At 43.9% G+C, this 27,647-nt stretch overlaps 1 protein-coding gene across 1 annotated transcript in view; it reads right to left on the reverse strand.

The window, feature by feature from the left end:
* Positions 1 to 27,647, reverse strand: part of Cacna1b (calcium voltage-gated channel subunit alpha1 B) — a 162,940-nt gene that overhangs the window by 18,886 nt on the left and 116,407 nt on the right. The window contains exons 28-37 of the mRNA XM_051184754.1: positions 20,753 to 20,890; positions 20,111 to 20,312; positions 19,679 to 19,843; positions 18,751 to 18,861; positions 18,319 to 18,402; positions 8,915 to 9,031; positions 8,491 to 8,556; positions 7,233 to 7,324; positions 5,401 to 5,545; positions 2,941 to 3,068 (exon numbers count right to left, since the gene is read on the reverse strand). Coding sequence (XP_051040711.1) covers positions 2,941 to 3,068; positions 5,401 to 5,545; positions 7,233 to 7,324; positions 8,491 to 8,556; positions 8,915 to 9,031; positions 18,319 to 18,402; positions 18,751 to 18,861; positions 19,679 to 19,843; positions 20,111 to 20,312; positions 20,753 to 20,890 — 1,248 coding nt within the window. The remainder of the gene's footprint in view (positions 1 to 2,940; positions 3,069 to 5,400; positions 5,546 to 7,232; positions 7,325 to 8,490; positions 8,557 to 8,914; positions 9,032 to 18,318; positions 18,403 to 18,750; positions 18,862 to 19,678; positions 19,844 to 20,110; positions 20,313 to 20,752; positions 20,891 to 27,647) is intronic.

The following is a 27,647-nucleotide window of genomic DNA, read 5'->3' on the forward strand; positions in this document are numbered from 1 at the left end:
AGAGTAGTCTGGAGGGGAACCAGAATCAACTTCAGTTGTACTTTGGATTGCTCGATCATCTTGTCTTCTGGCCATGTGCCACCTCTGCCTCAAGGCTTGTGTTTAGCTACCTCTTCAACTTGCCTGTAATTTCCAGGGCCCCTAGTTCTCCACTGTGCATGATCACAAAGCTGTACTCAGGCCAAGTCTACCTGCTAAGCACTACTGTACGTGTCCCTCCCTTTCTTGGTTACAAGTGATGGTAGGAACTGGCTGTTGTAGTTCATAAGGACTAAGGGGATGCTGTTCCTTCACAGATGACCTTCAGTGCAAAGTGCAGCGTCATACAGAGCATCTGTTTTCTGTAGCACATATTCCTCGTGGGGAAATATTCCAGAAATAGCAGTAACTCTTCAGGTCACAGCCAGGATCACTGGGAAGTGCTAATTCTGTAGTTGGAGCTTGTCCTGCCCTTTGTATGACAAAGTCCAGTCTCTGCACTGTATCTCACCTCAGCAATACGCCAGACCACAGAACCAATGCAATATCCCTGGGCCTATGCATATCAGGAAGGGTGTTGGGAATTGTAGATAAGGCATATAGACATATCAGATATGAGAAGCCTCCATAAAGTCAAAAACTGGACAGGTACAATATGAGTAAGAACAACACATGGTTCTGCTGCTTCTGGACTGTAAAAAAGCTGAAGATTCTCATATAAATGGAAAATATACATGGAGATGATGTCAGTACAAATAACCCCAACAGAAGAGACCTGTGTCCCAGGCTCCCCATACAATGCTGTAAAACCTCTAGGATTACAACTTTGTGCAGCACCTCAGAACGCACACTGTGTGAGGCAGACAAGGGCAGGTGGGGGAGGGGACTGAATACACCCGCAGTCTTCTTGTCCATCCCTAGGGGCATAGAAGAGGATGAAGGACAGGGAAATGGGAATTCAGCCCAGCAGAAGAAAGTCCAACTCTCCCCCAAGTCCTCTGGGTTTATTGAGCACTTTTGAGGAAGCAGAACCCAAGGAGCTCCTTGGAAAGCAGGACTCTAGCCATTAGTCTCATCATATTACCACCAGAAACCTAAACAGGTCCAGCCTGACCATGTCCTCCAGGCTCCCACCAGGAACCTGACCTCACTCGGCCAACTATGCCATAGAAAAATGCAGACCTGTGAGAGGCAGACAAGGGCAGGTGGGGAACTGCATGTAACTGCAGTCATCTTACCATCCCTAGAGCATAGGAAGTGACCACTCACTTATTCAAGGGAAACTCTTCATTTGCAGTGCAGTTCTTGAACAATTGTGGTAAATGAGACAAGAAGAGGCATATGTATCTCCACCAGCAGCCAGTTCTCTTAGCTCCTCCCCCTCCTATATCCTACCCTACCGGGAAGAGCCCTTAGCAGTTGCTACTTGAGTGACTGAACAAGTGAACTGAGTAAGAGCTAAATAAAGGAGAAATGACAGAGCAACCAAGTGTGTGAGTATGATGGTCAGGGCTGAGTGTCAGCAGAACAGGACTAAGAATCTCCCAACACAGAGCCTCTGAGCATTCTCTCAGTGACAAGAATGTCGAGGTTGGACTGAGATGGATCCAAGGGCTGGGATCCTAGACTGAACAGAAAGAAAAATGGGGGCTGAACAGCAGTACTCATCTATGAGTGTGACCAGCTGTCTCATGGTCCTGCCACCACGCTTCCTTCCATGCTAGGATATAGTATTTCTTAAAACTATTAGCCAAAATTACCTTGGCATTGATGGTGCATACCTTTAATCCTAGCATTCTGGAGTGCAGAGACAGGCAGATCTCTGTTAGTTCAAGGCCAGCCTGGTCTACAGAGCGAGTTCCAGGACAGCAGAGCTACACAGAGAAGCCCTGTCTTGAAAAAACTAACAAATAAAAAGCTGTAAGCCAAAACAGACTTTTCCCCTTATGATGTCTTTTGTGAGATATGATTACAAAATCAAAAAAGTCATTAGTACAATGAACAAGTGAACAAGGAGATAGGTGAGAGAAGATGAAGGAATGTGTGAGTAAAGGAAATGAGTGGTCAAAGTACCAGTCTAGGCAGGTGAAGGAATGAGCACACACACAGATGGAGAGCCCCTGGTGTCCTGCTTGCCTGCCTTCCGGAATATGGCCTCTGGCATGGGAGAGTCACATGACGTGATTGTTCAGGGCTCTCCATGGAACCTGGCTTCAAACGCCTTTGACTTTTGAACCCAACCCACTCCATGAGGCCCTTGCTGTCTAGAAACAAATCATCCATAACTTATGTAGCACAGTAACTATTTTCTGCATTGATTAAAGGAGCTAAAACATAATAAGGCCTTCTCAATTCCTATGGTTTTAATAAAACAGTGCCTATGACAGCAAAAGGCTGGGAGAGGAAAATTCAAGTCTACCTAGGGAAGTTTTTAAAGCCCACATTATGGAAGGAGAGTACAGTTGGTACAGTGCCTGCCTAACTTGCATGCATCTCTGGGTTCAATCACTAATACTTTAAACAGCAGCAGCAACAACAACAACAACAAAAACCCACACAGTGCTCTTGCTCTCAAAGCCCTCTGAGAATTCCACACTGCCTCTTCACCCTCCCGCACTAGGCCTCCATGTTCCATCACAAGACGAGCCTTGGGAAAAGGCAGGACACTTCTGTGCAAAGAGCCCTGGAAATGTTCCTTGACCCCCAGGCACAGGCACTCTCCTGGGGACCATATTGAGGGTCTCAAAGACTGTCTCTGTCCCAGAGCTGCACCAAGGCATGGGGTCAAAAAGGAACGTCTCCTGACAGGGGGACCAGTGCTACCACACAGGGAACTGGGTGAATCTCTAGGCCTCATACCAACACCTGAGGAGACATGCACGTGGAACTGTCTAAGACCACCTGTCTTGAGAGCCACCGGTAATGACAACCCCGAGACATAGAGCACTGGGGCTCACTCACCACGCAGCTGGGTCGTACTCAGCCCAGACTCGAATGAATTCGTCTAGGTGGTGAGGCCCTAGGATGGAAGAGTCCCGCGTGAGGTACTCAAAATTGTCCATGATCACAGCAACAAAGAGGTTCAACATCTGCAGGACAAGAAGGAGAAGAGGTGACATACTCCATTGTGCCTTCTCACCTGCCCTCAAGCTCTGTCCACTGTTGGCATGAAGAGCTCTCTGGACAGTAGAGGTCACTCTTAGTGGGTAAAGACAGACCTGCTGTCCCCACAGGCCTCCTTGCACTGGGACTTCTAGCATCTCCTCAGCCTCAAGGATTCATAATCCCACAAATCCCAATTTTTACTCTGAAAAGACAGAAAGACTAAAAGACAGAAAATTATTTCCCTACAAGCACCCGTGTCCAAATGAACTGGCCAGACTATAAGCAATACTCTCACACTGCCCAGCCCATGCCCATTTATTGAGTATAATCCTTCAACTTTGTTTCAAGATGTTTTGGCTATTTTCTAGCAATTGAACATGGATTTGAGGATCTGCCTTTCCATTTTTGCCCAGAGCATTGCCATTGTGATAATACTAAGCTCCAACTCACAGACATGTGATGTCTTTTCCCATCTAATTAAGTTTTCCTTTATTCATTTTCATTAATGCCTGTGGTTTTCATTTGCTCCTCCAAGTTTCACATTTACAGGGTAACCTAATAGCTCACTAAAACTCAGATCCAGACTGAAGAATGACTCTGTTGGTAATGTGTCCATTGCAGAAACAGGAAGACCTGAATTTGGATTCCCAGCACCCATGTTAATCCAAGCACAGAGGCACACACATGTAACCCCAGCACTAGTGAAATGAAACATCCAGCCTAGCCAAACTGATGAACTGTAGGTTCAGTAGGGGGCCCTGTTTCCAAAGCAGAAGGTTGAGAGCAAACTGAGGAAATAGCTGACATAAACCTCTGGCTTCCACATGCATATACACCCATACATACATGTGCACACACCCACGAAAACACATACATAAACACACAAACGTAAAAAGGGAGGTTGGAGAAATGACTCAGCAGTTATGAGCACCTGCGGCCCTTTCAAAGGACTAGTTAGGTCTGGAGTTAGGTTTAAGGCATCCATGTAGGTGGCTCACAACTGCCTGCGACCCTAGCTCCAAGCAATAGAATGCTCTTTTCTGACCTTTGGGATACCCTCTTCTGGCCTTCGGGGACACACTTATACACACACAGTGAGACATATGTATGCAAAAAATAAGAATAAGGAAATCTTTTATTTTTAAGGAAAAAAACTCAAATTCCTGGATCCTTTCCCTAGACACTTAGTTAAGTCTGAGGCAAGGTTTAACTTCTCCTTGTGTATATTTGTACACTTGCTCCTGTTTTCTTATGTGGACATTGAGCACGTGTGTGTGTGTGTGTGTGTGTGTGTGTGTGTGTGTGTGTATGTGTGTGACACTCACACATACTTGGTCTTGTTCTCACATGTGGGCACTGGGCATGGTGTGTCCATATGTGTACATACAGGCTGGAGGTTGCCATCAGGTGTCTTTTCTTAATCACTTACCCACCTTACTTTTTAAAACAGGGTTTCTCATTGACTCTGCTACACTGGCTGTATAAAGAGTTTTGGGGGTCCTATCAGCTCCATACTGTGCTCCTGTCAACACTGGGGTTACATACAAACACCACCTTTCTCATAAGTGCGGAAGAACTCAGGTCCTCTTGCTTGGGTGGCAGGCACTTTATCAACGGAGCCATTTTCCTAGCCCTGCACTTCTAATAAGCACTCAAGAGATTCACATTGCTTAAGCCACACACACGAGTTGCTAGGCTGTGCTTCGTGAACACAGAAGATACAGTTCAGCTACACAGAAACTTTAACACAAGGATAACTCACTCGCGTCTCCAGACCCAAGATCTGTGTGGTGTCTCTCCTGCCTTCTAACCCATAAGAAGCTTCTAACCACATAAGAGCTTCATGTGTCCATCAGAAGGAGGGCCCACATTTATTGAATTAAAATTCTGGAGTGTGGCTTTCTTTTCTCTTCTTTAATCAGCTCTACCTTCAAGTTGTAGATCAGTCCTTCCCAATTCTCTCAACCTCCTCTGAACCACTGCCTCTCACGACAGCCTCCCCTGCTCACTCTGCCACTCCATCCCTCATTGTCCAAACCCAAGCCAGATAAGCTGTAGTGCCCTAAGGTTCCCAGGATTCCACATGCCTAAGGACAAGCCCACCAACCTTTTACACCAATCCTAATGTCACTTACTCAGCACACCAGGCACACTGCTTCATTGAACTCCATTATCATAGTGGACAAAGGCTTTAAGCATGGGACCAGCATATAATGGTGGACTCAGTCAAAATCAGGAACTAACAAAGGAGTTGGCCTGAGACAGGCAGACATGGACAAAAAACAAACAAACAAACAAACAAACAAAAGGACTTACCAGAAAGGAACAAAGGAAGATGAAGGAGACAAAATAAAAGTAGGCAAAGTCGCTCCCACATTCACTGGCGTTGGCATATGGGTCGCAGGCCCGGTTGCCCAGACAAGACAGCATGATCTCATGCCAGGCCTCCCCAGTGGCACTCCTGAGGAGGACAGAGCTGTAAGCACACAAAGGCAGGTCCAGAGGGAGCGCCCCAGGAAACCCAGAGCTTGGCCAGCAGTGCCCCTGAGACAACTGGGTAGAGGGAAGCTCCTCTTTTGGGTTTCTGCACAAGTGCAGAACCTGGATGACAGGAGATTTCCAAACCAACTACCGGCTCACTCCAGTGTGAACACAACATGTTCCAGCACACTCCTAACTTTCAAAACCCAGTGTTCCTTGTCCTCACCATCCTTTAACTGTGTGGTCAGTCTAGCCACCACTTTATGCATTCTGCCCACAAGCCTGCCATCAGGAAGTACCACTGCTCTCCTTCATTGCCCCTAAGCATGTGTAAGTGGCCTCCCATTGTTTCAGTGTCCCAGCAGGTCGAGTGCAGCTGGTCTCCTTACTTCCCACTCATTGCTGAAGCCCAAACTCATACACCTTTCCTATTCTTTTCCCACTCTTATGTTGCTCCCCATCCCCCCCCACTCAGTCTACTTTCACATCAGCACTGCTTCTCAAAAACATTCCAAGTAGCCACCTGGGAGCTCTTGTGCACTTTTGTTTATAGACAGGTGACCGGCAAAGACAGCAGAAGGTCCATGCACATGTATAGAGCTGATCCTGCGTAGGAGAAGAGACCACTGCCCACTGATGTCACCAGGGGTGGGGCGCTTCTTACAGGCTGGCTGTTCCACCAGAGCCAGTATGACTGGTAGAAACACTTCTCATGACAGAAAACTCAGGAAGGACAGAAATATTATGAGAGCAAAAGCCTCAAAGGAAAGTTGACTTCGTAAGTTTGTTTAAATCTGTGTGGCATGAGGCAGAATATCAATACATGATGAAATAAAATCAATCTATCAGCTGGAGCCCAGAGAAACATCTACAGACAAGCTGGGGACAGGTATACCACAGGACTGGGTGACACATTTACATACAGGACAGATGTAGTGAAATCTCAGGAAGGGGTCCCAAAGCAGGGTCTGTATTCAGCACACCTCACTATCAATCTCTACAAAGAGCCCATTTCCTCTGGAGCCAAGGATGGCCAAATAAAAGACTATAAGGGTGCAGATAACCATATCACACCTCCCTCCTACCCTCAAGCGCACTTTTGGACTAGTCTCCTCAGTATACTTCTGAGGAAGGTGGGTGATGTCTACAGCCCTAGAACTTGTGCAGATGGGCCTCTTGCTCTGGACCCTGTGTGCCACTTTTTTAAGGCACCCAGGAGTCTAAGCCACTGCAGTTCCAGTGAGAGCAATGAGGGAGAGCAGAGAATGGAGGCATGTTCAGATCACCAGCTTTGGGGAGTTGGCTCTCTTTTCTGAGTGGCTGAAAACTCCCTCTGTGTGTCCTGTTTCTCCTTCATCCATTGATACAGGTGACCAACATGGTGATCGGGTTGACAGTGTGACACCAGCAAGTCAAATGAGACTTTGCGAAGTACCCACTGCCCTCCCCAGACTGTATGGCCTCTAGACACCTAGCCACAGAATCCCTCCCCCAGCAGACAAGAGCCCTTTGGAAAGAATAAATAGGAAGCAAAAGAACTGGAAGACCCTCTCCACAGAAATGGCATAATTTTGGTGTTGGAAGGGAAATGGTCCCCATGAATGGAATAAATCCTCATTTATCACAAGTGAAAAGTGGACATGTTGTTTAGCTTAGAAACAGCACACCTGAACAACAGCATTAAGGCTTGTAGAAATGTCCGGAAGTTGTTGTGTCGGTTGATACTGGTGTCATCATCAAGGGCAATGTTTCCAAAAACCTGAAATGGAGAAAAATAACAGAGTACCATTCTGGGAACTATACTAGGCAATAAAAAGTGTGCATGCAACATTGAGGACAACACAAGGGACAGGGGTTTGCCTGGGGCGAGTCTGGTTCCCACCACAAACAACCTTTCAGTGGAACACACTAAGTTCCACAGCTCCACACACACAGCTGGGGATCTGAGGCTGCCCAGGGAAGCAAGTCTGAGTAACCAGGATAAGTGTGTGGGGGGGGGGGGGGGAAGGAGGTTGGGCTCTGCTTTGCCTAGGAAGCCTTTCAGGTCACTCTCTAATCCAAAACTGTAATTAGGTTGGTAACAGCTCAGGTAATGCTCTTTGGAATCTCCTATACAAATAGTACAACAGGCTTTTAGGCAATCTAATAGACTGTTTTCGGGGTAAGAAATGCAGACGAGCCAAGAGCCATGCAAAGCCTAATACCCAAACTAAGTGAAAGTCTATGAACTATCACACTTCCACAAAGATCAGGGAAACATATGTTATTGGATATCCACAGACAAAAGCAACAACCAAAAATATGTGCATGTTTGTTTTAAAAAGTATCAAACCTCAGAAAATCTTTAAATTGGGAAAATTTCAATCTGAAATAAGAATCTTAGAACTCAACGCTTTGGCACTCCCATCTACACCGTTAGCAAGTGGCCACGTTTACAATTAAGATGTTGATTTACATCTTTTAAATATCCTTTGACAAAATAAAGAAAAGCTACATTGTTATTAAATTCAATAATGGGGTGGGGGGAGATTCTGCTTCCACTCTGGGAAGGATCTCCTCAGGGACATCTGACCTGTAAAGGAACCTTTTAGCTGGCTGCCAGACAACAGCCACCAGCCAGATGCCATCAAAAAGTAAGTGCCTGGACCTCACTTTCAAAAACACCAAAGTATGGCTTCCCAGAGAAATGGGTTGCTGAGAGCCCAATCTGTGCTGTCCTGGTTTATTCTGCTACAAAGCGGTGCTTCTGAGGCTTAACTCACTCCATGTTTATACCAGAATTTATTTTATGGCAAATGATCACTTCATTGTATTATTATCATTTAACGGCAATGACCCGTATCCCTTTCAATGACCCGTATCCCTTTCACCCAGCAGCCAGGAGCCAGCCCTGTGTCCAATCCAATCTGGGCAGGTAGCACCCACCTGCATGCCGATGATGGCGTAGATGAAGAACAGCATGGCAATGAGGAGGCACACGTAGGGCAGCGCCTGGAGACACACGAGCACATCAGCTCCAGGGCATCCCTGAGGCTACACAAACCTCAGCCTGGCCCAGCTCCACCCCACTGACCACTAAGCCCTTCCAACAGCAAGTGGTCCTGTCTGCTTGTCTGTGACCGGAGAGCATAAGCCCATCTCAGAGCTGTATGGCTGTTAGCAAATCACCTACTGCTCACTCAGAAACTGCACGAGGATAACAGATGCCAAAAAGGCACACATGTCCTACCCTAGCTCAGCCTTCCAGAGGAAAGTCCACTCTGAGTGGGAGACAGGAAGCATGGTAAAGGAAGAGAAACAGGAAATGCCCAAAGGGAGTTGTCCAGCCTGCACCAGAGCCCTGCTTTACCTTAAAGGACTGGACGAAAGTCCACAACAGGATGCGGATGGTGTATCCCTGCCGAAGCAGCTTGATCAGCCGTGCTGCCCGGAAGAGGCGGAGGAAGCTCAAGTTGATGAAGTTGTTCTGTAAGAAGAATTGTTGTTTCCTAATCTTTGGAATCCCTCTCAAAAAGTGCAGATGAGCTGCTTCCATCCTACAACCTTTCACCAAGTCCCTGTGTACTCCCCCCGAAAGTAATGTGGTTAAAAGAAATAAAAATGAAATCATTGCTTTAGTTAAGCATCAACTGACTGCCAGAAAACCTTCCAAACAAAAAGTCAATTCTCATGCAGCAAGTCAGAGAAAATTTCCTTCACATTAGGGCCATTCCCCAACAGTAAAGGACAAAAAGAAAAGCTCTCCAAAGTCCCTCCCTTCTTCCAGATAGTGCTGGAAGATCACCTATGAGCCTCCAATACTGGCACTCTCCTAGAAAACTGCCAAACTTTCCAGGTACTCTCCAGTGGGCATTCCTCAAGTGACACCCGCCTGAGCTTAGCAGCCAACCTTTCCTTCTGGGCTCAATCAGTAAAGGCCTTGCCTGGATGAGACCCTGGCTGGCTTCTCTGGGACTGGTCCAGGTTCTGGAAGACATTCTTATAAGAGTAGGTATGGTCACTGCTGCTCCTGCCATAGAAGCTATCTGTGCCACCCATCCTCAACAGGCCTCTCTCTGCTCTAGAGAACCCAGGACATCTGGCACTGTTCCCTCAATTAAGGGTTCAAAACCAAGCACACAAAATAATAAACCATTAAACCCCAGACTCTAGAGATTACCTGACCATGGGTGCCTTGAATTATTGGCAGGCTTTTTCGGGGTTCTGGATCTGGGGGAGGGGGTATGCTTGCATTGGTAGGGCACCTGTGCAGCCAGGTGTTTTCTGCCTATTTAGACACCAGGTGCCTATACTATCATCTGAAAGCAACTTCCTGACACTTGACATTTTCCAATTTGCAAGCAGCTCAGGCTCATACACATTTGTGTTGTCAAGATTCAGTGACAAATAAAAAGGAAAGAGGACACATATGTTGAATGAAACAGTAGAGCAGGACAGTGCATGCACATACAGAAGCAGGGTGAGCTGAGAAGATGCTCCAGGGCTGCCCATCTTGGCAGAGGATACATTCAGTGGGGGGAATGGGTTTCATGCTTAATTCCTTCCAATAAACACTTTTGCCTTATCTGTTGCTTCCACTCTTGGGGATGAATTCTTACAGTTCTCAACCATTTGTAACAGCAGTTCTGGAATCTTTATGCAAGGGGCAGGGTATAGCCACCTTGAAGGTAACTCTGGGAAGGGTGTTGGAGCCCTAGAAGCAGGACTAATTTCAAACACTACATAGAAGAGTCTATGGACACAAAGGGGCCCCAAACTATGACCAAGTCAGCAAGGGGGCAAATATCACCTCAGGGCATGACCCTGAAAGCTGACAAAGCTGGCAGATCCCTAGCTTGAAATGAGGAAAGAATCTCATTTACAGACATGGCAGCCAAGAACCGTTGTCTATTAATACCAAGGATGAGGAGATGGGGGCAAATACAAATACCCACCCCTCTCCAGGCTTCTACTTTGTTAACTAGCAGTTCAGCTGATTTTGAGGGACAGGGATTATAACAATACAACGATTGCCCAACTCAAAGCAGCCTATACTAGGGTGCCTGCCAGAGAGACTTCCTGAAGATTTGGGGGAAAATAAATGCTCCCTGTAGTAAAGGCAAAACAGAAGGCAATATGGATGATGGGAAGGCTCTATAAGCAACAGCATATCTAGGTGACCATGGTCATCTCTACTTTGCTGACAATGACTCATACTCCTCCACCCAAGCTTTGCTCTTGGGTGCTCCCTAAGTGCTCAGGACTGAACGGGGCAGCAATAGATAGGCAACCCTAGAGTACCACTAGACTAGATGGTGATAATTGCCAGATGCCCCCAAGCACCGAGGGATGGGCTAGGCACCACCATGCCATTCACATGCAGGATGGCAAAGGACAGGCATACAGCTGTGCATTGTGGAGTTTCACCTCTGGCTTGGTAATCTCACTGGTGGTAAAGAATACCTGTCCTGTGCTCCTAGGACCCATGGTTTCTGCTGCACAGGAAGTAGCTCCACTCCCAGGACTGTCCTTGCTTCTGCTTCACTAAGCCACAGGTAGTGTCCCTGTAAGAATCACTGACCCTGAGGGGACACCAATCCCTAACAATTTAGCCTTAGCCTCCTTGCATATAACAACCTAGAGACACCAGAGCCATCCATACCCAGGGGATGAGGCATAACTGGGGGGTGGGGGCTTGCAAGTACACAAGCATTGTAAGACACTCCCAACAAGGAGATCTGGGCTGAGACCTGGCATCCAGCTACACCATGGCCTCTAGTTAGTCACAAGACAAGGAGAACTTGTTCCTGAATGTCACCTGAACATAAAGCCTAGACCTATGGATACCTGCTGGTCAAGCACCACACCAAAGGACAAAATCCCGCAGTTCTAAACCAGTTACTCCATTCATTCCAAAAGGGGCATGTTTTGGGAGAGGGTGGATGGGGAAAGAGACAGACAGTAGGTGGTCAAATGTGCTATTTAAAGGAAGATAAGAGACAAGGAGGTAAAACTTCCTGGCCTGGCTGGATTCTGCAGTGTCAAGGTACCGCCTCAAAATTCAAGCTTTTACAACTCCAGCTACATGAAGAATTCAGCTTCCACAATGGGGATATCAAATGTCTGTCTTTGTGGATGAATTTCCACAGCCACAGTAGAAGATGAGCTGCTACCAAACTCCCTTACTCTCTTCTTAAAATCCTCAAGGACCTGCAAGAGGCCTAGCAGTACTTGAAGTCCATAGGAACCTGAGCAAGACATGCTCATAGATCTGTGAAATACAAAGGGACATGGATGGGGACCCATGAGTTCTAATACACTGGGGCAGAGTCTCCTCCAATCCAGGCTCTTCACATACTGTTCTGAATCATGGAACCTCAGTCTCCAACCCCTCCCCTAAACCTCATGCCTCAGCCCTGACACTCTAAGTTAGAGCTGTCTACAAAGGATGGATTGCCTGGACTGCAGATCCAGCCCCAGGCCTGCCTGGCCTACACCCTGTTATAGTGATAGATTCTACTTCCTTTGCAGCTATAAGGCCCAAATACTTTCCCTTCTGTAACTTGTCCTGATCATGTTTCTTGACCACAGCAATAGAAACAAAGACTAATGCATGGGGTCTTCACCACAGCCCACATTGGCGGTGAGGATAAGTATTTTCTGTTGGTGAGACAGGAACATAATGGAAGAGAGACAAGTGTGCAACAGAAACCATGGATTTACAGGGATGAGGACAAAATACACCCTACAAAACTTTGAAAGTTTGAACGAGTTTTAGCAAAAGATCTGCCCTAGGTCCCCCAGAAAGCCCCACCCCCTCTCCTCAGAAAGATTCAAGCAGCTTCTTGGAGCTCTTCAGAAACCCTTGCTGCCTTAGAAAACACATGCAGAGGCCAGAGGTGAGTAAGCCAGCAAAGTCTTGCTCATGCCTCAGAAGGCAGTGGGCAGAAGCCTGGAAACAAAAGAAGAGGAGCAAGCAGAGAAAAAAGGCACAATAACTGTTTAAAGTTGTGAAACCAACCATTTCCTATATGTGATGTTTTCATGGATGGGTTTTTTGCATATTATTTACAAATTGGGGTGGTTTGAGCAGCAGGTGCACAACATACAGACGGAGACATGGATTTTCACATTGTATGTTGGTTGGATGACGCGAGTCAGCAGGTAGGTTAAGGTAAATCAAGAACAAAAACAGGAAACAAAAGAGAAAATGAGTCATCAACACAAGCAAGAACTCAAACTCTGAATACTTAACTAGAAAATGTAGGATTTTGTTAAACCACATAATTTTCTACAAGTGTATCCATTCACAGCATGTTTCTGAAATCTATAGGTTATGCAGACAATGAGATCCATTTGCATTTTATTTGTAATGCAAATCCAAAGATGAGTCACAGACACTTATTATTATTTTATTTCCAGGCAAAGAAATCAATGTCAGTTTATGAACACTTAGAGCCCTCTTCTAGGCATCCTTGCCACATCCATTGGTCCTTAAGTTGAGGATGGAAACTGACACTCAAATTTTTGCCTAAGGAAAAGAAGGGCATTTGCAAAGCAAATGTATAAAATGGCTTCAAATGAAAAACACACAAACAGAATACTGATCAATCCACACAACGGCTTTCCTTTCATCTCATCTCCTCCAGGCACAGCAAGAGTAGGGCCAAACATACTTGAGTTTTCACAATCCCAGCCTCCCAGCCTCCCAGCAGCCCTGCTGGGCACTAAGGCTCCTGATGCTTTCAACCAGACTGTACACAATCATGGACCACCCAATAGCACAGGCACAGAAAGGCTGGTTAATTTTTGCTCCTGCACCATCACCTCTGCCTGGAACAAAGCTCTAACACCAGCAACAGCTGGTTTCTGTCCCTAACCTGCACCCATCTTCTTAGGTATTTTCAGCAATCAGCAGTCCAGGTGTCTCTCTAGGAAAGGAGATACACCCATGTGGAATACCCCCAGCACTATCCTTACAATTAGAAGACTGATGTTTGAACCATTTTATCTGGTAAATAAAGAACCCTTTTACCAGGGAGGCAGTACACCAATATCAGAAAAGCAGTAAGCCTCCTTCTCAGAAACCACATTGGGGCTAACACTTTCAAGTGAGATGCACTGTGGTGAGCAGCTACCTTTGAGAGTCTATAAAACCAGGAGCTGGGAAGACAAAACACCTTGGCTTTTCTATTTAAATGGCATGTTCCAGTTTTTCTTCTTAGAATTATTGCATCATTAGCATTGTAAAACATGAAACATGATATATATATATATATATGTGTGTGTGTGTGTGTGTGTGTGTGTGTGTGTGTGTGTATGTCTGCACAAATTAATTTGAAGAAAAATAAAAGTAAATCCCATGTCGTCACCATTCAGCCTAAAAAGCATGAGTGTCACCATCACTTTGGAATTCTTCCTGTTTCTCTTGCTGTTATCTAAAGGTGGTAGCAATCCTTAATACTTACCAATGACTGTTTGTCCTTACAGTTTTACCACAGTATGCACTTGCCTATTCTGCCTTTGCAATGGTAGCTTGTGCAAACTTTCTTTGACTTGTTCAAACATGGCTCTGACAAGGAGTAGACACCCGAGAAGCATCCACAAGGATGTAGATGTCACTTATACATGATACTGCTGTCTTCTCAGCACTGATATACCCCAGAAGTTGATGCATTCCACTGCTGGTGTGTGTCTAGACATCTCTGTGCTGCTATAGCATCCACTTGAAGAGCTACGCTGAAGATGTGTACCTTACCAAATTTAGCATCTGTAAAAATATTTCCATAGACTAGACCAGTTGACAGCTGTGTGAGATTCCTGGATGGCCTATGTCCTGTCAACCCTGAGCATTAGAATGTTTAGTGGTTGACAGACCAGGTGATACAAAATGATAACTCAATGTCATTTCAGTTTGTGCTTCTCTGATTACAGATAAGGTTGACTACCTTCTTCTATGCTAATTGAACATTTATGTTTTCTAATTTGTAAACTGCCCAATCATACCTTCTGCTCATTTCCCATTTTGTTGTTGTTTTTCCCACTCACAGAAGGCCCCTGTTGCTTAGAACTTTTCACTGCCCACTTCTGTAGCCTCTTAGGCTGGCTCTTGCGCATCTCCTTAGTCACTACAGGCTGGAATGTCCCAGGATTCAGTCACTCGTCTCTTATTGACCTCATTCAGGCTTATATAATCTAATACCATTTTATATCCTCACTACCACAAATTTCGTGTATTAGGCCTGGTTTTCTTCACTGAACTCCATGGCTTTTTGTCCAACAACCTACTGGGCAACTCTTTAAAGGGCTACCAGGAAACTCAAACCTAAAATGACCAGCTACATCCCAAACTTCCCCAACAAACCTGTGAATATTCACACCATTAACTACATCAAATATAGCTTTCCCATTTCTATTCACTAAAACTCATTTTTCCAAGTGCTTATACCACAAATTTCACGTCACATCTACCTCATCTTTCATGGCCATATCTGGTTCATCCATTGCTCTATCTTCAAATTATAGTTAGAATTTGATAGTTTCTCACCCACATTCATCTCACAATTCCACAGCCCATCTCAGCAAAAAGGTTCTACGGTAAACATGGGTCACAGACCTCATGGTCTCAGGGCCAGAACCCAATACTGTATTCACTTCTTTCTTGGGTGGTTTCCTAGACACTTCCCAGAAGGTGGTTTACTCCTTGGCCATTCCCCTAGAATCCTTTAGTTAGTAACTAGCAGTAGTTGATAAAGATTCCCTCAACTTCCTTGTCACATGACAGAATGACAGGTATGTTTCACATTCACTCAGAACTCCCTATAGGGTAACTTGTAGTAGTAAACACCTTGGTGGCTGGCCACTCTGCCCTCCAGCACTTCACTACTTCCCTACCAGCATTCCCAAGATCAACTTCCAAATGAAAACCTTGCATCAAATTCTGCCCTTAAGCTTGATTGGGGGAAAGCCCCATGGAGATAGCTCCTCGCTGCTGCAGTTGCTCTGTGTTTCATTCCCAACAAAGAAGTCAGAGGCATGCCTTAATAACCAGCTTACACCATCCCTCTTCACAAGACTGCTTACTCAAAATAGAAGCCCAGGTCACCTTCTGATACAAGGCCATGCACTCTCTGTTCATGATGCTTAGCACCATTCCTTGCTATCCCCTGCACAGCTATGTGAACAAAGCCAAACCCGAAGAACTTCCTTCAAAGTATGGCTGACTTTACCACATTTTCTTTACAAAGTCTTCCTATCCCCAGGTTTTTTCTTTTTCTTCCTTTCTGGTTAGTTTTGCATGTAAGAGGTCATCAAATGACCTGTGACTTCATATAGTGATTAACAGCCTTTTTGAAGGTGTCATGTGAGAGTATCCTTGGCCCTTTTGATGTTTTCAAATGCATTCTCAGCATGGAGCTCCGGTGTGAAAATATCTTGACTGAATGACTATAAATAAAAGGTTATCTACTAGAGCATGGGATATTTTGCAGTGGCTACACCACTAAAGAAAATGGCACCTCTTTCCCAGCAACACCCAATAGGCCCTCAGAGAGGGGTAGGGCCTCATGAGTCCCAATTCCATCCCTGATGAAATGTTTAACAGCACAGTCTTGTGCATATGGCTAACCACATTGCATGGGATTTCATGTTTATAAGTATTCATGCGTGTGTGGGCTTGTAGATGTATAATTATATATGCATGTGTAGGACAAGGTCAACCTTTAGGTTTCACCCTCCTTACTTTGTTTTGAGGTTGTTTGGTTTTGTTTTTTCAGACAGGGTCAGCATCAGACTGACCAGCACAGAGTCCATAGAATATCAACTCAGGGCAAACAATGCAAAACAGTGAAACAGTAGCCAACACACGGGACATGGAATACTAAACATCAAGTTGAACTAGTGGCCCATGGAGGGTACTGGAGCTCTCACCAGCCCTCCAGGGGCCCAGTGTGGACTTTGTGCTTATCTTCTCAACTCCAGAATCAATGAATCTATAGGTCCTGTTCCAAAAGCTCGGGAAGTGTCACAAAAGAATACCCAAAGCTATGACAGAAACGTGATTGAAAGAGGACTTCTTCATGCCAGAAAAACCACCATTGCTATGTAAGCAGTTTCCACATTGGCCAGTGTATCTAACTATCGTGAAGGGTGGAGCTGCTGCTACACTATGGATAAGAGAGAAGTCCACTTGGGACTTGGTGCTTCCAAGGCTTTTCCAAATACCATGCCAGTCTGTGATTGGTCTATCATACTGACCAGAGACAGACAAGTGAATTGTAAACAACAGGGTAAGGATATGGATTGCCTCATAGGTCAGAAACCAGAGCAGTAGAAGCTTGGCTATTTGTCTGGGACTCTAGAAGTGAATGGAGATACACAATGATGATATCAGTTCAACTTGAGCTAACTAACATACCAGAAAGCTCCAGTCTGTCTCCTAGGGAACCAGGCATTACTGTGTAAAAATATGCCACATATTCAACATGAACTCTGAATGAAGTAGGGCCAGATAAGAGCCTGCTTTCCCCTGAGTTCCTGTGACAATGGCACTAGTGGTGCTCTTAGCTCAACAACAAATATAGCCAGAGTCCACTTCCCTCCATACATGCACTTAGGGCTTGCAGACTCATCTCTGGTACAACCCTTTGCCCATGTGGTTCATAGGTAGGAACCTGCAGTTTCCTTCTACTCAGAGACATCTCTGATGGGTGGCCTGCCTGATCTCAAAGGTCCCTGGGAATGACTTAAATCCTCCCTTCGTACCTGGCTCAAGACGTAGCATTTCATATTCTTCTCCTACCATAGTCATTTCCTAGTCCTTACCTACTTTTTCTTCTTAAGAAGTAACTTTTACATGGCTATCCATTTCAGCAGCTGCTCTTAGAGATGAGATTTTCTGTGTTTCAATTTAATGTCTCACACTAAAAAGTATTGCTTTATGATTCCAGCTCTTTGATATTTACCAAGTTTATGCCCCAATACTGGACAGTTTTTGGAGATTATCCATATATATTTAATAAGAGTATCTCTAAATAGAGAAGTAGAGACTTAAAAATATAATTCTTGTTGGGTTACAAATTCTTACTGGGTTTGGTTTATATATTCTTGATACTGAGTTGTTAAATACATCCAACACACACACATTCACGAAGACATACAAAGACACACACACACACACACACACACACACACACACAGACAGAGAGAGAGAGAGAGAGAGAGAGAGAGAGAGAGAGAGAGAGAGAGAGAAAGATTCCTGTCTTCCTGGTCAGCAGTTACCATGGAGCTCCAGGAGATTCTTAGGCTACCAACCTGAAAGACTTCTGAGAACCACTTAAAAAACAAAATTTGTTTTATGTGTATGTATGTTTTGTCTGCATATATGGCTGTGTACCATATGCATGCCTGGTGTGTAAGGGAGTCAGAAGAGGATGTCAGCTCTCCTGGAACTGGACTTACAGATGATTGTGATCCTCCACGTGAGTGCTGGGAATTGAACCCAGGTCCTTTCCTAGAACAAACAGTGCTCTTAACTGCTGAGCCATCTCTCCAACCCCATAACTATATTCTTATCCAAGAAGAGCAACTGCTGACACAATAAATACCCAGTCATCCATCTCCTTCTCCGGGGATAGCAGTAACAGCAACCTATCCCGAAACTCCTGGGGCTCATGAGAAGGCAGTTACAATGGGACCTGGGGACATAACTAGGGGACAACCCTCTAGAAGGAAGCCACTTTGGACCCTGGATGGGGAACAGGAAATGCTACTTACCGCAATCTCTGTTACTAAAATATCAGTAATACTTCCCAACACAGTGACAAAGTCAAAGACGTTCCAGGCATCTCTGAAGTAGTTCTAGAGAAAGAGAGGACAGTCAGAGGACAGTGGTAATGGCTTATCAGGGCAAGGACTGTGGGTCGTGGCCACTGGTCAAGAAAGAGTCAAGGGGGATAGATGCTTAACATAGGGCAATGATAAGCAGATGCCATAGTAAGCATACAAATACTCCCAGCTTGGGTAAATGAGCAACTGAGAGCTAAAAGTCCAGAAAGAAGAATCTCAGATTTGTATGCCTCCCAGCCCAGGGCAGGACAAGACCCAAGCAATTGACAGCAAAGCAGCTCTTCCATGGGACCCCCACAGAATTACACGTGAGGCAAAGGGCACTCAAATGAGGGAAAGCATAGAAGTTGAGGTACATACCAGGACCCCAAAGGCGATGATCTTCAATATGCATTCCATAGAGAACATGGATGTGAAGACAATGTTCAGGCATTTCAGCATCAGCTCGTACTCATACGGTGCATCATAGAACTGCCCAGAGAAATAAGGGCTGATGGCTGAGGAAGCACTAGTTCCAATACCCCAAATGGAACCAATACAACGTCCTGTCTACATAGTGGATAAAAGAAATCTACATCTGCCCATACCTGGGTCCCCCTCCTTGCTCTTTCCAGTTCTTTTAGAACCTTCTCACTGCCTCAGCTACAAGAAAGAACAGGATCCCATAGACACCATGTGATGGCCAGGACATGAGGTCACTTAGTTCCAACATGTGCCAGCAAGAAGGGAATCCTCCACTGGACCTCAAAATAGGAGCCACACCCAAGCTGTACAGCAGTTTCCTCCTCATTCAAACATTCCCTCTAGACAGACTGCCTAGGTGTGGGAAAGCTGAAATTTTCAAGACCCATAATGGTCCTTCACCAGGATTGTAGAAATTGCTAGAGGAGGGGACTCTGCCCAGTCTAGTTGCAGGGAAGAGATTCTCAGACATGTTAAGCTGCCTTCAAGGTGTGCAGAGAGCTCTTCAGTTACAACTTTTGTGAGCCATCATTTATGCTGAGGCGATTTATTTTTGTTTGTTGTTTTGTTTTGTTGGTGATACAGCCACATTTGCTTTGTCCCGTCTTCTGGAAGTAACCCCAACAAAAATTCTTTGGATCATCTAGTTGGACTTAGGTAGAATCGTTATTTGATCTGTTATGGGTTCGCTATCTGGGGTGAGTAGTAGAGTGTGTGTGTGTGTGTGTGTGTGTGTGTGTGTGTGTGTGTTTATGAATGTATGATGTCTACATAGAAAAAGACTCACACACAACAACCCCTAGCAAGTATGGAGGGCCTTACATACCTTCATCATCAGCACCACTGTGTTGAGGGCTATCATGGCCATAATGAAGTACTCAAAGGGTGGAGAGACCACAAATGTCCACGTCTTATACTGGAATGACTGCTTGTTTTGCGGCATGTATCGTGTCAGGGGTTTGGCGCTGATGGCAAAGTCAATGCAAGCCCTCTGCAGGGAGAAAAGGGAATATCATGAACTCAAAGCATTGCCCACTACAACTAGAACTTTCTCACCACGCCCTCAAGGAGCCCAGATAGGAAAAGGCAGTATAGGCAGCTAAGCTTCCTCCAAATAGTCCCAAATGACTAGCCAGTCTCTATTGAAAGAAAGAAAGTGGCCCTGCCTATGCCAGCCGCAAACCAGGCACGTATAGAAGGAAGTCTGGCGATCTGGCCCATTATGTCCCCATCCCAGGATCCTATAACATCTACCTACCTCATTCTTTTCCAGGCTGCACTCAGACATCACCTTGTCCCCCTGTTCCTGGAAGGTGATAATGATCAAGGCCACAAAGATGTTGACAAAGAAAAAAGGGAAGACCACAAAGTAGACCACATAGAAGATGGAAAGCTCCATCCGGAACCCGGGGCTTGGCCCCTGCTCCTCATAGGTGGCGTCCACAGAGTGTTTCAGCACCCTAGGTAAGGGGAGAGCAGACTTCAGGAGAGCTTCCAGGGTGCCTGGTCTGCACATCTGGGTTGGGGCTCAGGTCTACACTTCAAGAGCAGGATTCATCTCTGTACCTCAGGGATGGGGATCCAGGTCTGCATCTCAGTGTCAGACCTCAGGGGCAGGAAGAAGGTCAGGAATAGGACTTAGGCCTACACCTCGGGGACAGGGCTCTCACGTATACTTCAGGGACGAGGTTGTTTGTACTCAGGGACAGGGTACACGTCTGTGTGTCACAGAAAGGGCTAAAGTCTTAACCCAGGAATACGGAGCATATTTATATCTTAAGGATGAAACTCAGTTCTGCCCTAGAGAACAGGGCTCTTATCTATAGGTAAACCAAGCAGACTCAGCCTCAGTCTTCCTGCTTTTTGCCAAACTAGCTACAATGATTAGCGTAGCACTCACATGGGCCACCCCTCTCCTGTGGACACCGTGAACAGCGTCAACAGGGCCCAGAGCACATTGTCATAGTGGAAGTCATATTTCTTCCACTGCCTTGGTTGAGCTTCTACTTCTTCCTTCTCGTAATCCAAATACTGCCCCCTGGAAACAGGAATAAAGCAGAAAGGTACTCAGTTCAAATACACCCATGAATCTACAGTCAAATGGCTTCAGAAAATTAACAAGACCACATGGAAAGAGCAGTCTTCTCAATGATAGTAGTAAGACAAACATGTTTCTAACCACTTTACACGCAGATCCTCTCCCTATATCTCACTGCATATTTTATAAAATTGGGCCATTCCCATATAAAATATTTAACATTGAGATATATAGACTTTGAAACTGGTGGAGTTCACTGATCAAAGTTTTTTTTATAATAAAATTTTATGAAGAATGAAAAAACTGGACAAAAATGTAAATGTATGTATCAAATCTATAAAATTCTTTGAAGAAAACACATGGCAAATCTTTATAACCTTGTATTGGGGAATGGATTCTTAGCTAGAGTATCAAAATCATGAACAATAAAAGCAGAAGGAAAGGTAAATTGGACTTCAGCAAAATTACAAACTTTTGTTGTTTCAAAAAAACAAAAAAAAACAAAAAACGCCATAAAAGAGTAAAAGAGGGAAACCCTGCCTAAAAGAAAAAAAAAAAAAAAAAAAGAATCAAAACAAAACAAAAGCAGGAGAGGATGGGTGACCAGGTTAGTGGGTAAAATTTGTGCTGCCCAGACTGACTATTTGAGTTCAATCCCTAAGATGTGGGTGAGGAAAGGACAGATCTGACTTTCATAAGCTGTCCCCTGACCATCACATGGATACTATGGCATGTGCCCCCACCAAAATAAATGCAATAAGTCATTTTTAAAATAAGAGTTCTCAGCCTCTGCCCACAGAGGGAGCCCGCCTTCTGTTGCCCTGCTCAGAGCCTCCTGAGGACAGGGAACTATATGCAGAAGAGCCTATTCCTGAGGACTGGCCTTCCCAGAGTCTGCCAGCATCCTGGTTCTACCTCCAAGCAAGGTAGGAGATAAGCTTGGACCTGTTTCTGGCCTGCCTTCCCCGGCCCTACTAGGAGCCTCCTGAGGCCTAGGGCCTGTGTGGACCAGCCTGTCCACAGTCTGCCAGCATCTTGGACCTGCCTCCACTCACAGAAAGAGTCAGCCTTCTGGTGCCCTGCTCAGAGCCTCCTGAGGACTGGGGACAGTACACAAAGTCACCCATCCCAGAGAACCACCCCATCCAGAGTCTGGCAGTGCCCTAGTCCCACCTCCACCCACTAGATGAGGAGAGCCATCTGAGTACTGGATCTGCTTGCACCCACCGGAAGAGAACCTTTGTCCGGTACCCACAAGGAGAGGGAGAGATCCCACTGGTACACACTAGAAGGGATGGGTAGATGACAATCAACAACAGAAAGATCAATATGATACCCCCAGGGACTCCATCCACACCAGCAAGACTTGAACATCCCAACACAGATGAAGCAGAAGAAAACAACCCTAAAAACAACTTCATGAAGATGATAGAGACCCTAAAAGAGGAAATGAAAAAATCCTTTAAAGAAATGGAAGACAAAATAAACTAAAAAATGCAAGAAATCAACAAATCTCTTAAGGAAAGCCGGGGGGGCAGAAAAATACTATCAAACAGATGAAGGAAACAATTCAAACAGTTCATGACCTAAAAACTGAAATAGAGATAATAAAGAAAACACAAAATGATGGAATGCTGGAAATAGAAAAGCTGGGTAAATGATCAGGAACTACAGATGCAAGCATAACCAACAGAATACAAGAGATGGAACAGAAAATCGCAGGCATTGAAGATACCCTAGGAGAAATAGGTTCATCGACTAAAGAAAATCTTAAGTCCAACAAATCCCTAACACAAAATATCCGGGAAATATGGGACACTGTGAAAAGGCAAAAACTAAGAATAATAGGTATAGAAAAAGGTGAAGAAACCCAACTCAAAGGTACAGAAAATATATTCAGCAAAATCTCAGAAGAAAACTTTCCCAACCTAAGAACGGCTTGCCAATGAAAGTACAAGAAGCTTACAGAACAACAAATAGAATGGACCACAAAAAAAGTCCCCTCGCCACATAATAATCAAAACACCAAACATGTTTTGTAATGAAGACATGAATATTAAGATGAAGAAAGAATATTAAGAGCAGCAAAGAAAAAAAGGTCAAGTAACATATAAAGGCAAACCTATCAGAATTATACCTGACTTCTCCATGGAAACTCTGAAGGCCAGAAGGTCCTGAATAGATATTCTACCAATACTAACAGACCACAGATGCCAGCCCAGACTGCCATACCCAGCAAAGCTTTCAATCACTATAGATGGAGAAACCAAGATAGTCTAAGACAAAACCAGATTTAAACAATACTTGTCAATTAATTCATCCTTATAGAACTCCAACTCAAGGAAGTCAACTACACCCACAAAAAACATAGGCAATAGATAATTCCACTTTTACCAACAGCAAACAAACAAAAAATGTGGGTAGGTGGGAAATCCACACATAATACCACCACCATCAACAAATCCAAAACAAACAAGAATTAATGATCAATGGTCATTAATTTCACTCAATACTAATGGTCTTAACTATAAAAATACACACAATAGCAGAATGTATACAAAGACAGAATCCATCCTTCTGCTGCATACAAGAAATACATCTCAACTTCAAAAACAGATGTAATCTCAAAGTTAAGGGTTGGGGAAAGATTTTCCAATCAAATGGACCCAAGAAACAAGTGGGTATAGCAATCCTAATAACTAACAAATTAGACTTTAAACTAAAATCAATCAAAAGAGATGAAGAAGGTCATTTCTTATTCATCACAGGAGAAATCCATCAATATGAAGTCTCAATTCTGAACATTTATGTCCCAAATACAAAGGCACCCATATTTATAAAAGAAACATTACTAAAATTCAAATCACACATAAAACCTCACACACTTACATTGGGAGATTTCAGCACCCTACTCTCAACATTAGACAGGTCCACAAGACAGAAACTTAACAAAGAAACAAAGGAACTAACAGAAGTTATGACCCAATTGGGTTTAACAGACATTTATAGAACATTCCATTGAAACACAAAAGAATATACCTTCCTCTCAGCGCCACATGGAACCTTCCCTAAAATCAACCACATACTCAGTGATCTAGCAAACTTCAATAGGTACAAAAAACTGAAATAACTCCATGTATCTTATCAGACTACCATGCTTTAAAATTAGAATTCAACAACAATGCAAAGTGCAGAAACCTTATAAACTTATAGAAAGTGAACAGTGCACAACTGCACCATTCTGGGTCAAGGAAGAAATAAAGAAAGAAATTAAAGACTTTCTAGAATTCAATGAGAATGAAGACACAACATACCCAAACTTATGGGATACTTTGAAAATAGTGCTAAGAGGAAAGTTCATAACACTAAATGCCCACATAAAGAAACTGAAGAATAGTCACACTGGAGAATTAAAGGCACAACTGAAAGCTCTAGAGCAAAAAGAAGCAAACTCACCCCAGAGTAGATGCCAGGAAATAATCAAATGAGGGATGAAATCAATAAAGTAGAAACTAGGAAAACAATATAAAGAATCAATGCAACAAAGAGTTGGTTCTTCGAGGAAATCAACAAGATAGAGAAACCTTTATCCAAACTAACCAAAAGGCAGAGAGAGAACATGCAAATTACCAAAGTCAGAAATGAAAAAGGGGACATAACAATGGACACTGAGAAAATCCAGAGAATCTTCAGGTCATACTTTGAAAACCTTTACTCCACAAAAATCGAAAATTTAATGGAAATGGACAATTTTCTGGATAAATATCACTTACCAAAATTAAATCAAGAACAGATAAGCAATTTAAATAGACCTACAACCCCTAATGAAATAGAAGCAATCATCAAAAGTTTCCCAACAGTAAAAAAAAAAAAATGCCCAGGGCCAGATGGGTTCAGTGCAGAATTCTACCAGAAATTCAAAGAAGAGCTAATACCAATACTCCTCAAAGTGTTCCACACAATAGAAGCAGAAGGGTCACTGACAAACTCTTTTTATGAGGCTACAATTACCTTAGTACCCAAGCCACACAAAGACACAACTAAGAAAGAGCTACAGACCAATATCCTTCATGAACATTGATGCAAAAATACTGGCAAATCAAATCCAAGAGCACATCAGAGAAATCATCCACCATGACCAAGTAGGCTTCATCCTACCCCAGGGATGCAGGGATGGTTCAACAAACGAAAATCCATCAATATAATACACCATATAAACAAACTGAAAAAGAAAAACCACATGATCATCTCACTAGATGCTGAAAAAGCTTTGACAAAATCCAACACCCCTTTATGAGGTATTGGAGACAGCAGGGATAATAGGAACATGCCTAAACATAATAAAAGCAAACCAACAGCCAACATCAAACTAAATGGAGAGAAACTCAATGTGATTCCTCTAAAATCAGGAACAAGACAAGGCTGTCCGCTCTCCCCATATCTCTTCAATATTATACTTGAAATTCTACCTAGAGCAATAAGACAACAAAAGGAGATCAAGGGGATACAAACTGGAAAGGAAGATGTCAAACTTTCACTATTTGCAGATGATATGATAGTTTACATAAGTGACCCAAAAAACTCTACCAGGGAACTCCTACAGCTGATAAACACATTCAGCAAAATGGCAAAATACAAGATTAACTAAAAAAAAAATAAAATAAAAAAATCAGTAGCCCTAATATATACAGATGGTAAAGGGGCTGAGAAAGAAATCAAAGAAACATCACATTTTAAAATAGCCACAAACGACATAAAATATTTTGGGGTAACACTAACCAAGCAAGTGAAAGACCTATATAATAAGAACTTAGCATCTTTAACAAAAGAAATTAAAGAAGATACCAGAAAATGGAAAGATCTCCCATACTCTTGGATAGGTAGGAGCAACATAGTAAAAATGGCAATATTGCCAAAATCAATCTACAGATTCAATGCAATCCCCAACAAAATCTCAGCACAATTCTTCACAAACCTTGAAAGAACAACACTCAACTTAATATGGAAAAACAAAAGACCAAGGATAGCCAAAACAACCATGTACAATAAAAGAATTTCAGGAGGCATCACCATCCCTGACTTCAAGCTCTATTATAGAGCTATAGTCCTGAAAACAGCTTGGTATTGGCGCCAAAACAGACAGGAAGACCAATGGAATCAAATTGAAAACCCTGATATTAACTCACCCACCTATGAACACCTGATTTTTTGATGAAGAAGCTAAAATTATACAATGGAAAAAAAAGAAAGGATCTTTAACAAATGGTGCTGGCATAACTGGATGATGACTTGCAGAAGACTGCTGATAGATTCAAATCTGTCGCCATGCTCAAAACTTAAGTCCAAATGGATCAAAGACCTCAACATAAATCCAGCCACACTAAACCTCTTAGAAGAGAAAGTGGCAAATACCCTTGAACAAATTGGTACAAGAGACTGCTTCCTGAACACAACACCAGTAGCACAGACACTGAGATCAACAATTAATAAATGGGACCTCCTGAAACTGAAAAGCATCTGTAAGGCAATGACACAGTCAATAAGACAAAACAGCAGCCCACAGAATGGGAAAAGATACTCACCAACCCCACATGTGACAGAGGGCTGATTTCCAAAATATACAAAGACCTCAAGAAGCTAGTTACCAAAACACCAAATAATCCAATTAAAAGTGGAGTATAGAAATAAATAGAAAATTCTCAATAGAGGAATCTATAATAGCTCTTCAACTGAAGATGGATGGAGAAAATGTGGTACATTTACACAATGGAGAACTACTCAGTGGAAAAAACAATGGAATCAAAATTCGCAGGCAAATGGATGGAACTAGAAGAAACCATCCTGAGTGAGGTAACTCAGTCACAAAAAGACACACACTCACTCATATATGGTTTTTAGACATAGAACAAGGATTACCAGCCTACAATCCAAACCATCAGAAAACCTAGGAAACAAGGAGGATCCTAAGAGAGACATACATGGTCCCCTGGAGGAGGGACAAGATCTCCCAAGCAAATTGGGAGCACTGGTGGAGGGGAGAAGGAGTTAGGGAGAGGTGGGCATGAGGGATCAGAAAGATTGAGTGAGGGAAAGAATAGAGGAGAGCAAGAAAAGAGATACCATAATAAAGGGAGCCATTACAGGTTTTAAGAGAAATATGACACTGGTGAAATGTCCAGAGATCTACAAGGATGACTTCAACTTACAATCTAAGCAATAGTGGAGAGGCTACCTTTAATGTTCTTCCATCCTAGAGCCTTCATCTAGTAGCTGATGGAAGCAGAAGCAGACACTCACAGCTAGACACTGAGATGAACTCTTGGAATCCAGATGCAGACAGGGAGGAGTGATGAGCAAAGGGGTTAAGACCAGGCTGGAGAAACCCACAGAAACAGCTGACCTGAACAAGGACACTCATAGACTTCAATCTCATAGCTGGGAAACCAGCATAGAACCAACCCAGACCCCCTGAATGTGGGTGTTAGTTAGGAGGACTGGGCAGTCTATGGGGCCTCTAGTAGTGGATCAGTATTTATCCCTAATATACAAATGGACTTTGGGAGCCCATCCCACATCCAGCCTAGACACATGGGAGGGCCTGGGCCCTGCTCCAAATGACATGACAGACTTTGAAGACTCCCCATGGAAGACTTTACCCTCCCTGGGGAGCAGAAATGGGATGGGATGGGGATTGGTGGGGGGAACAGGGGAGGACAGGAGGGTGTGGGAAATGGGACTGGCCTGTAAAACAAGCTTG

Source organism: Phodopus roborovskii, unplaced genomic scaffold (genome assembly GCF_943737965.1).
Source record: "Phodopus roborovskii unplaced genomic scaffold, PHOROB, whole genome shotgun sequence".
Lineage (NCBI taxonomy): Eukaryota > Metazoa > Chordata > Mammalia > Rodentia > Cricetidae > Phodopus > Phodopus roborovskii.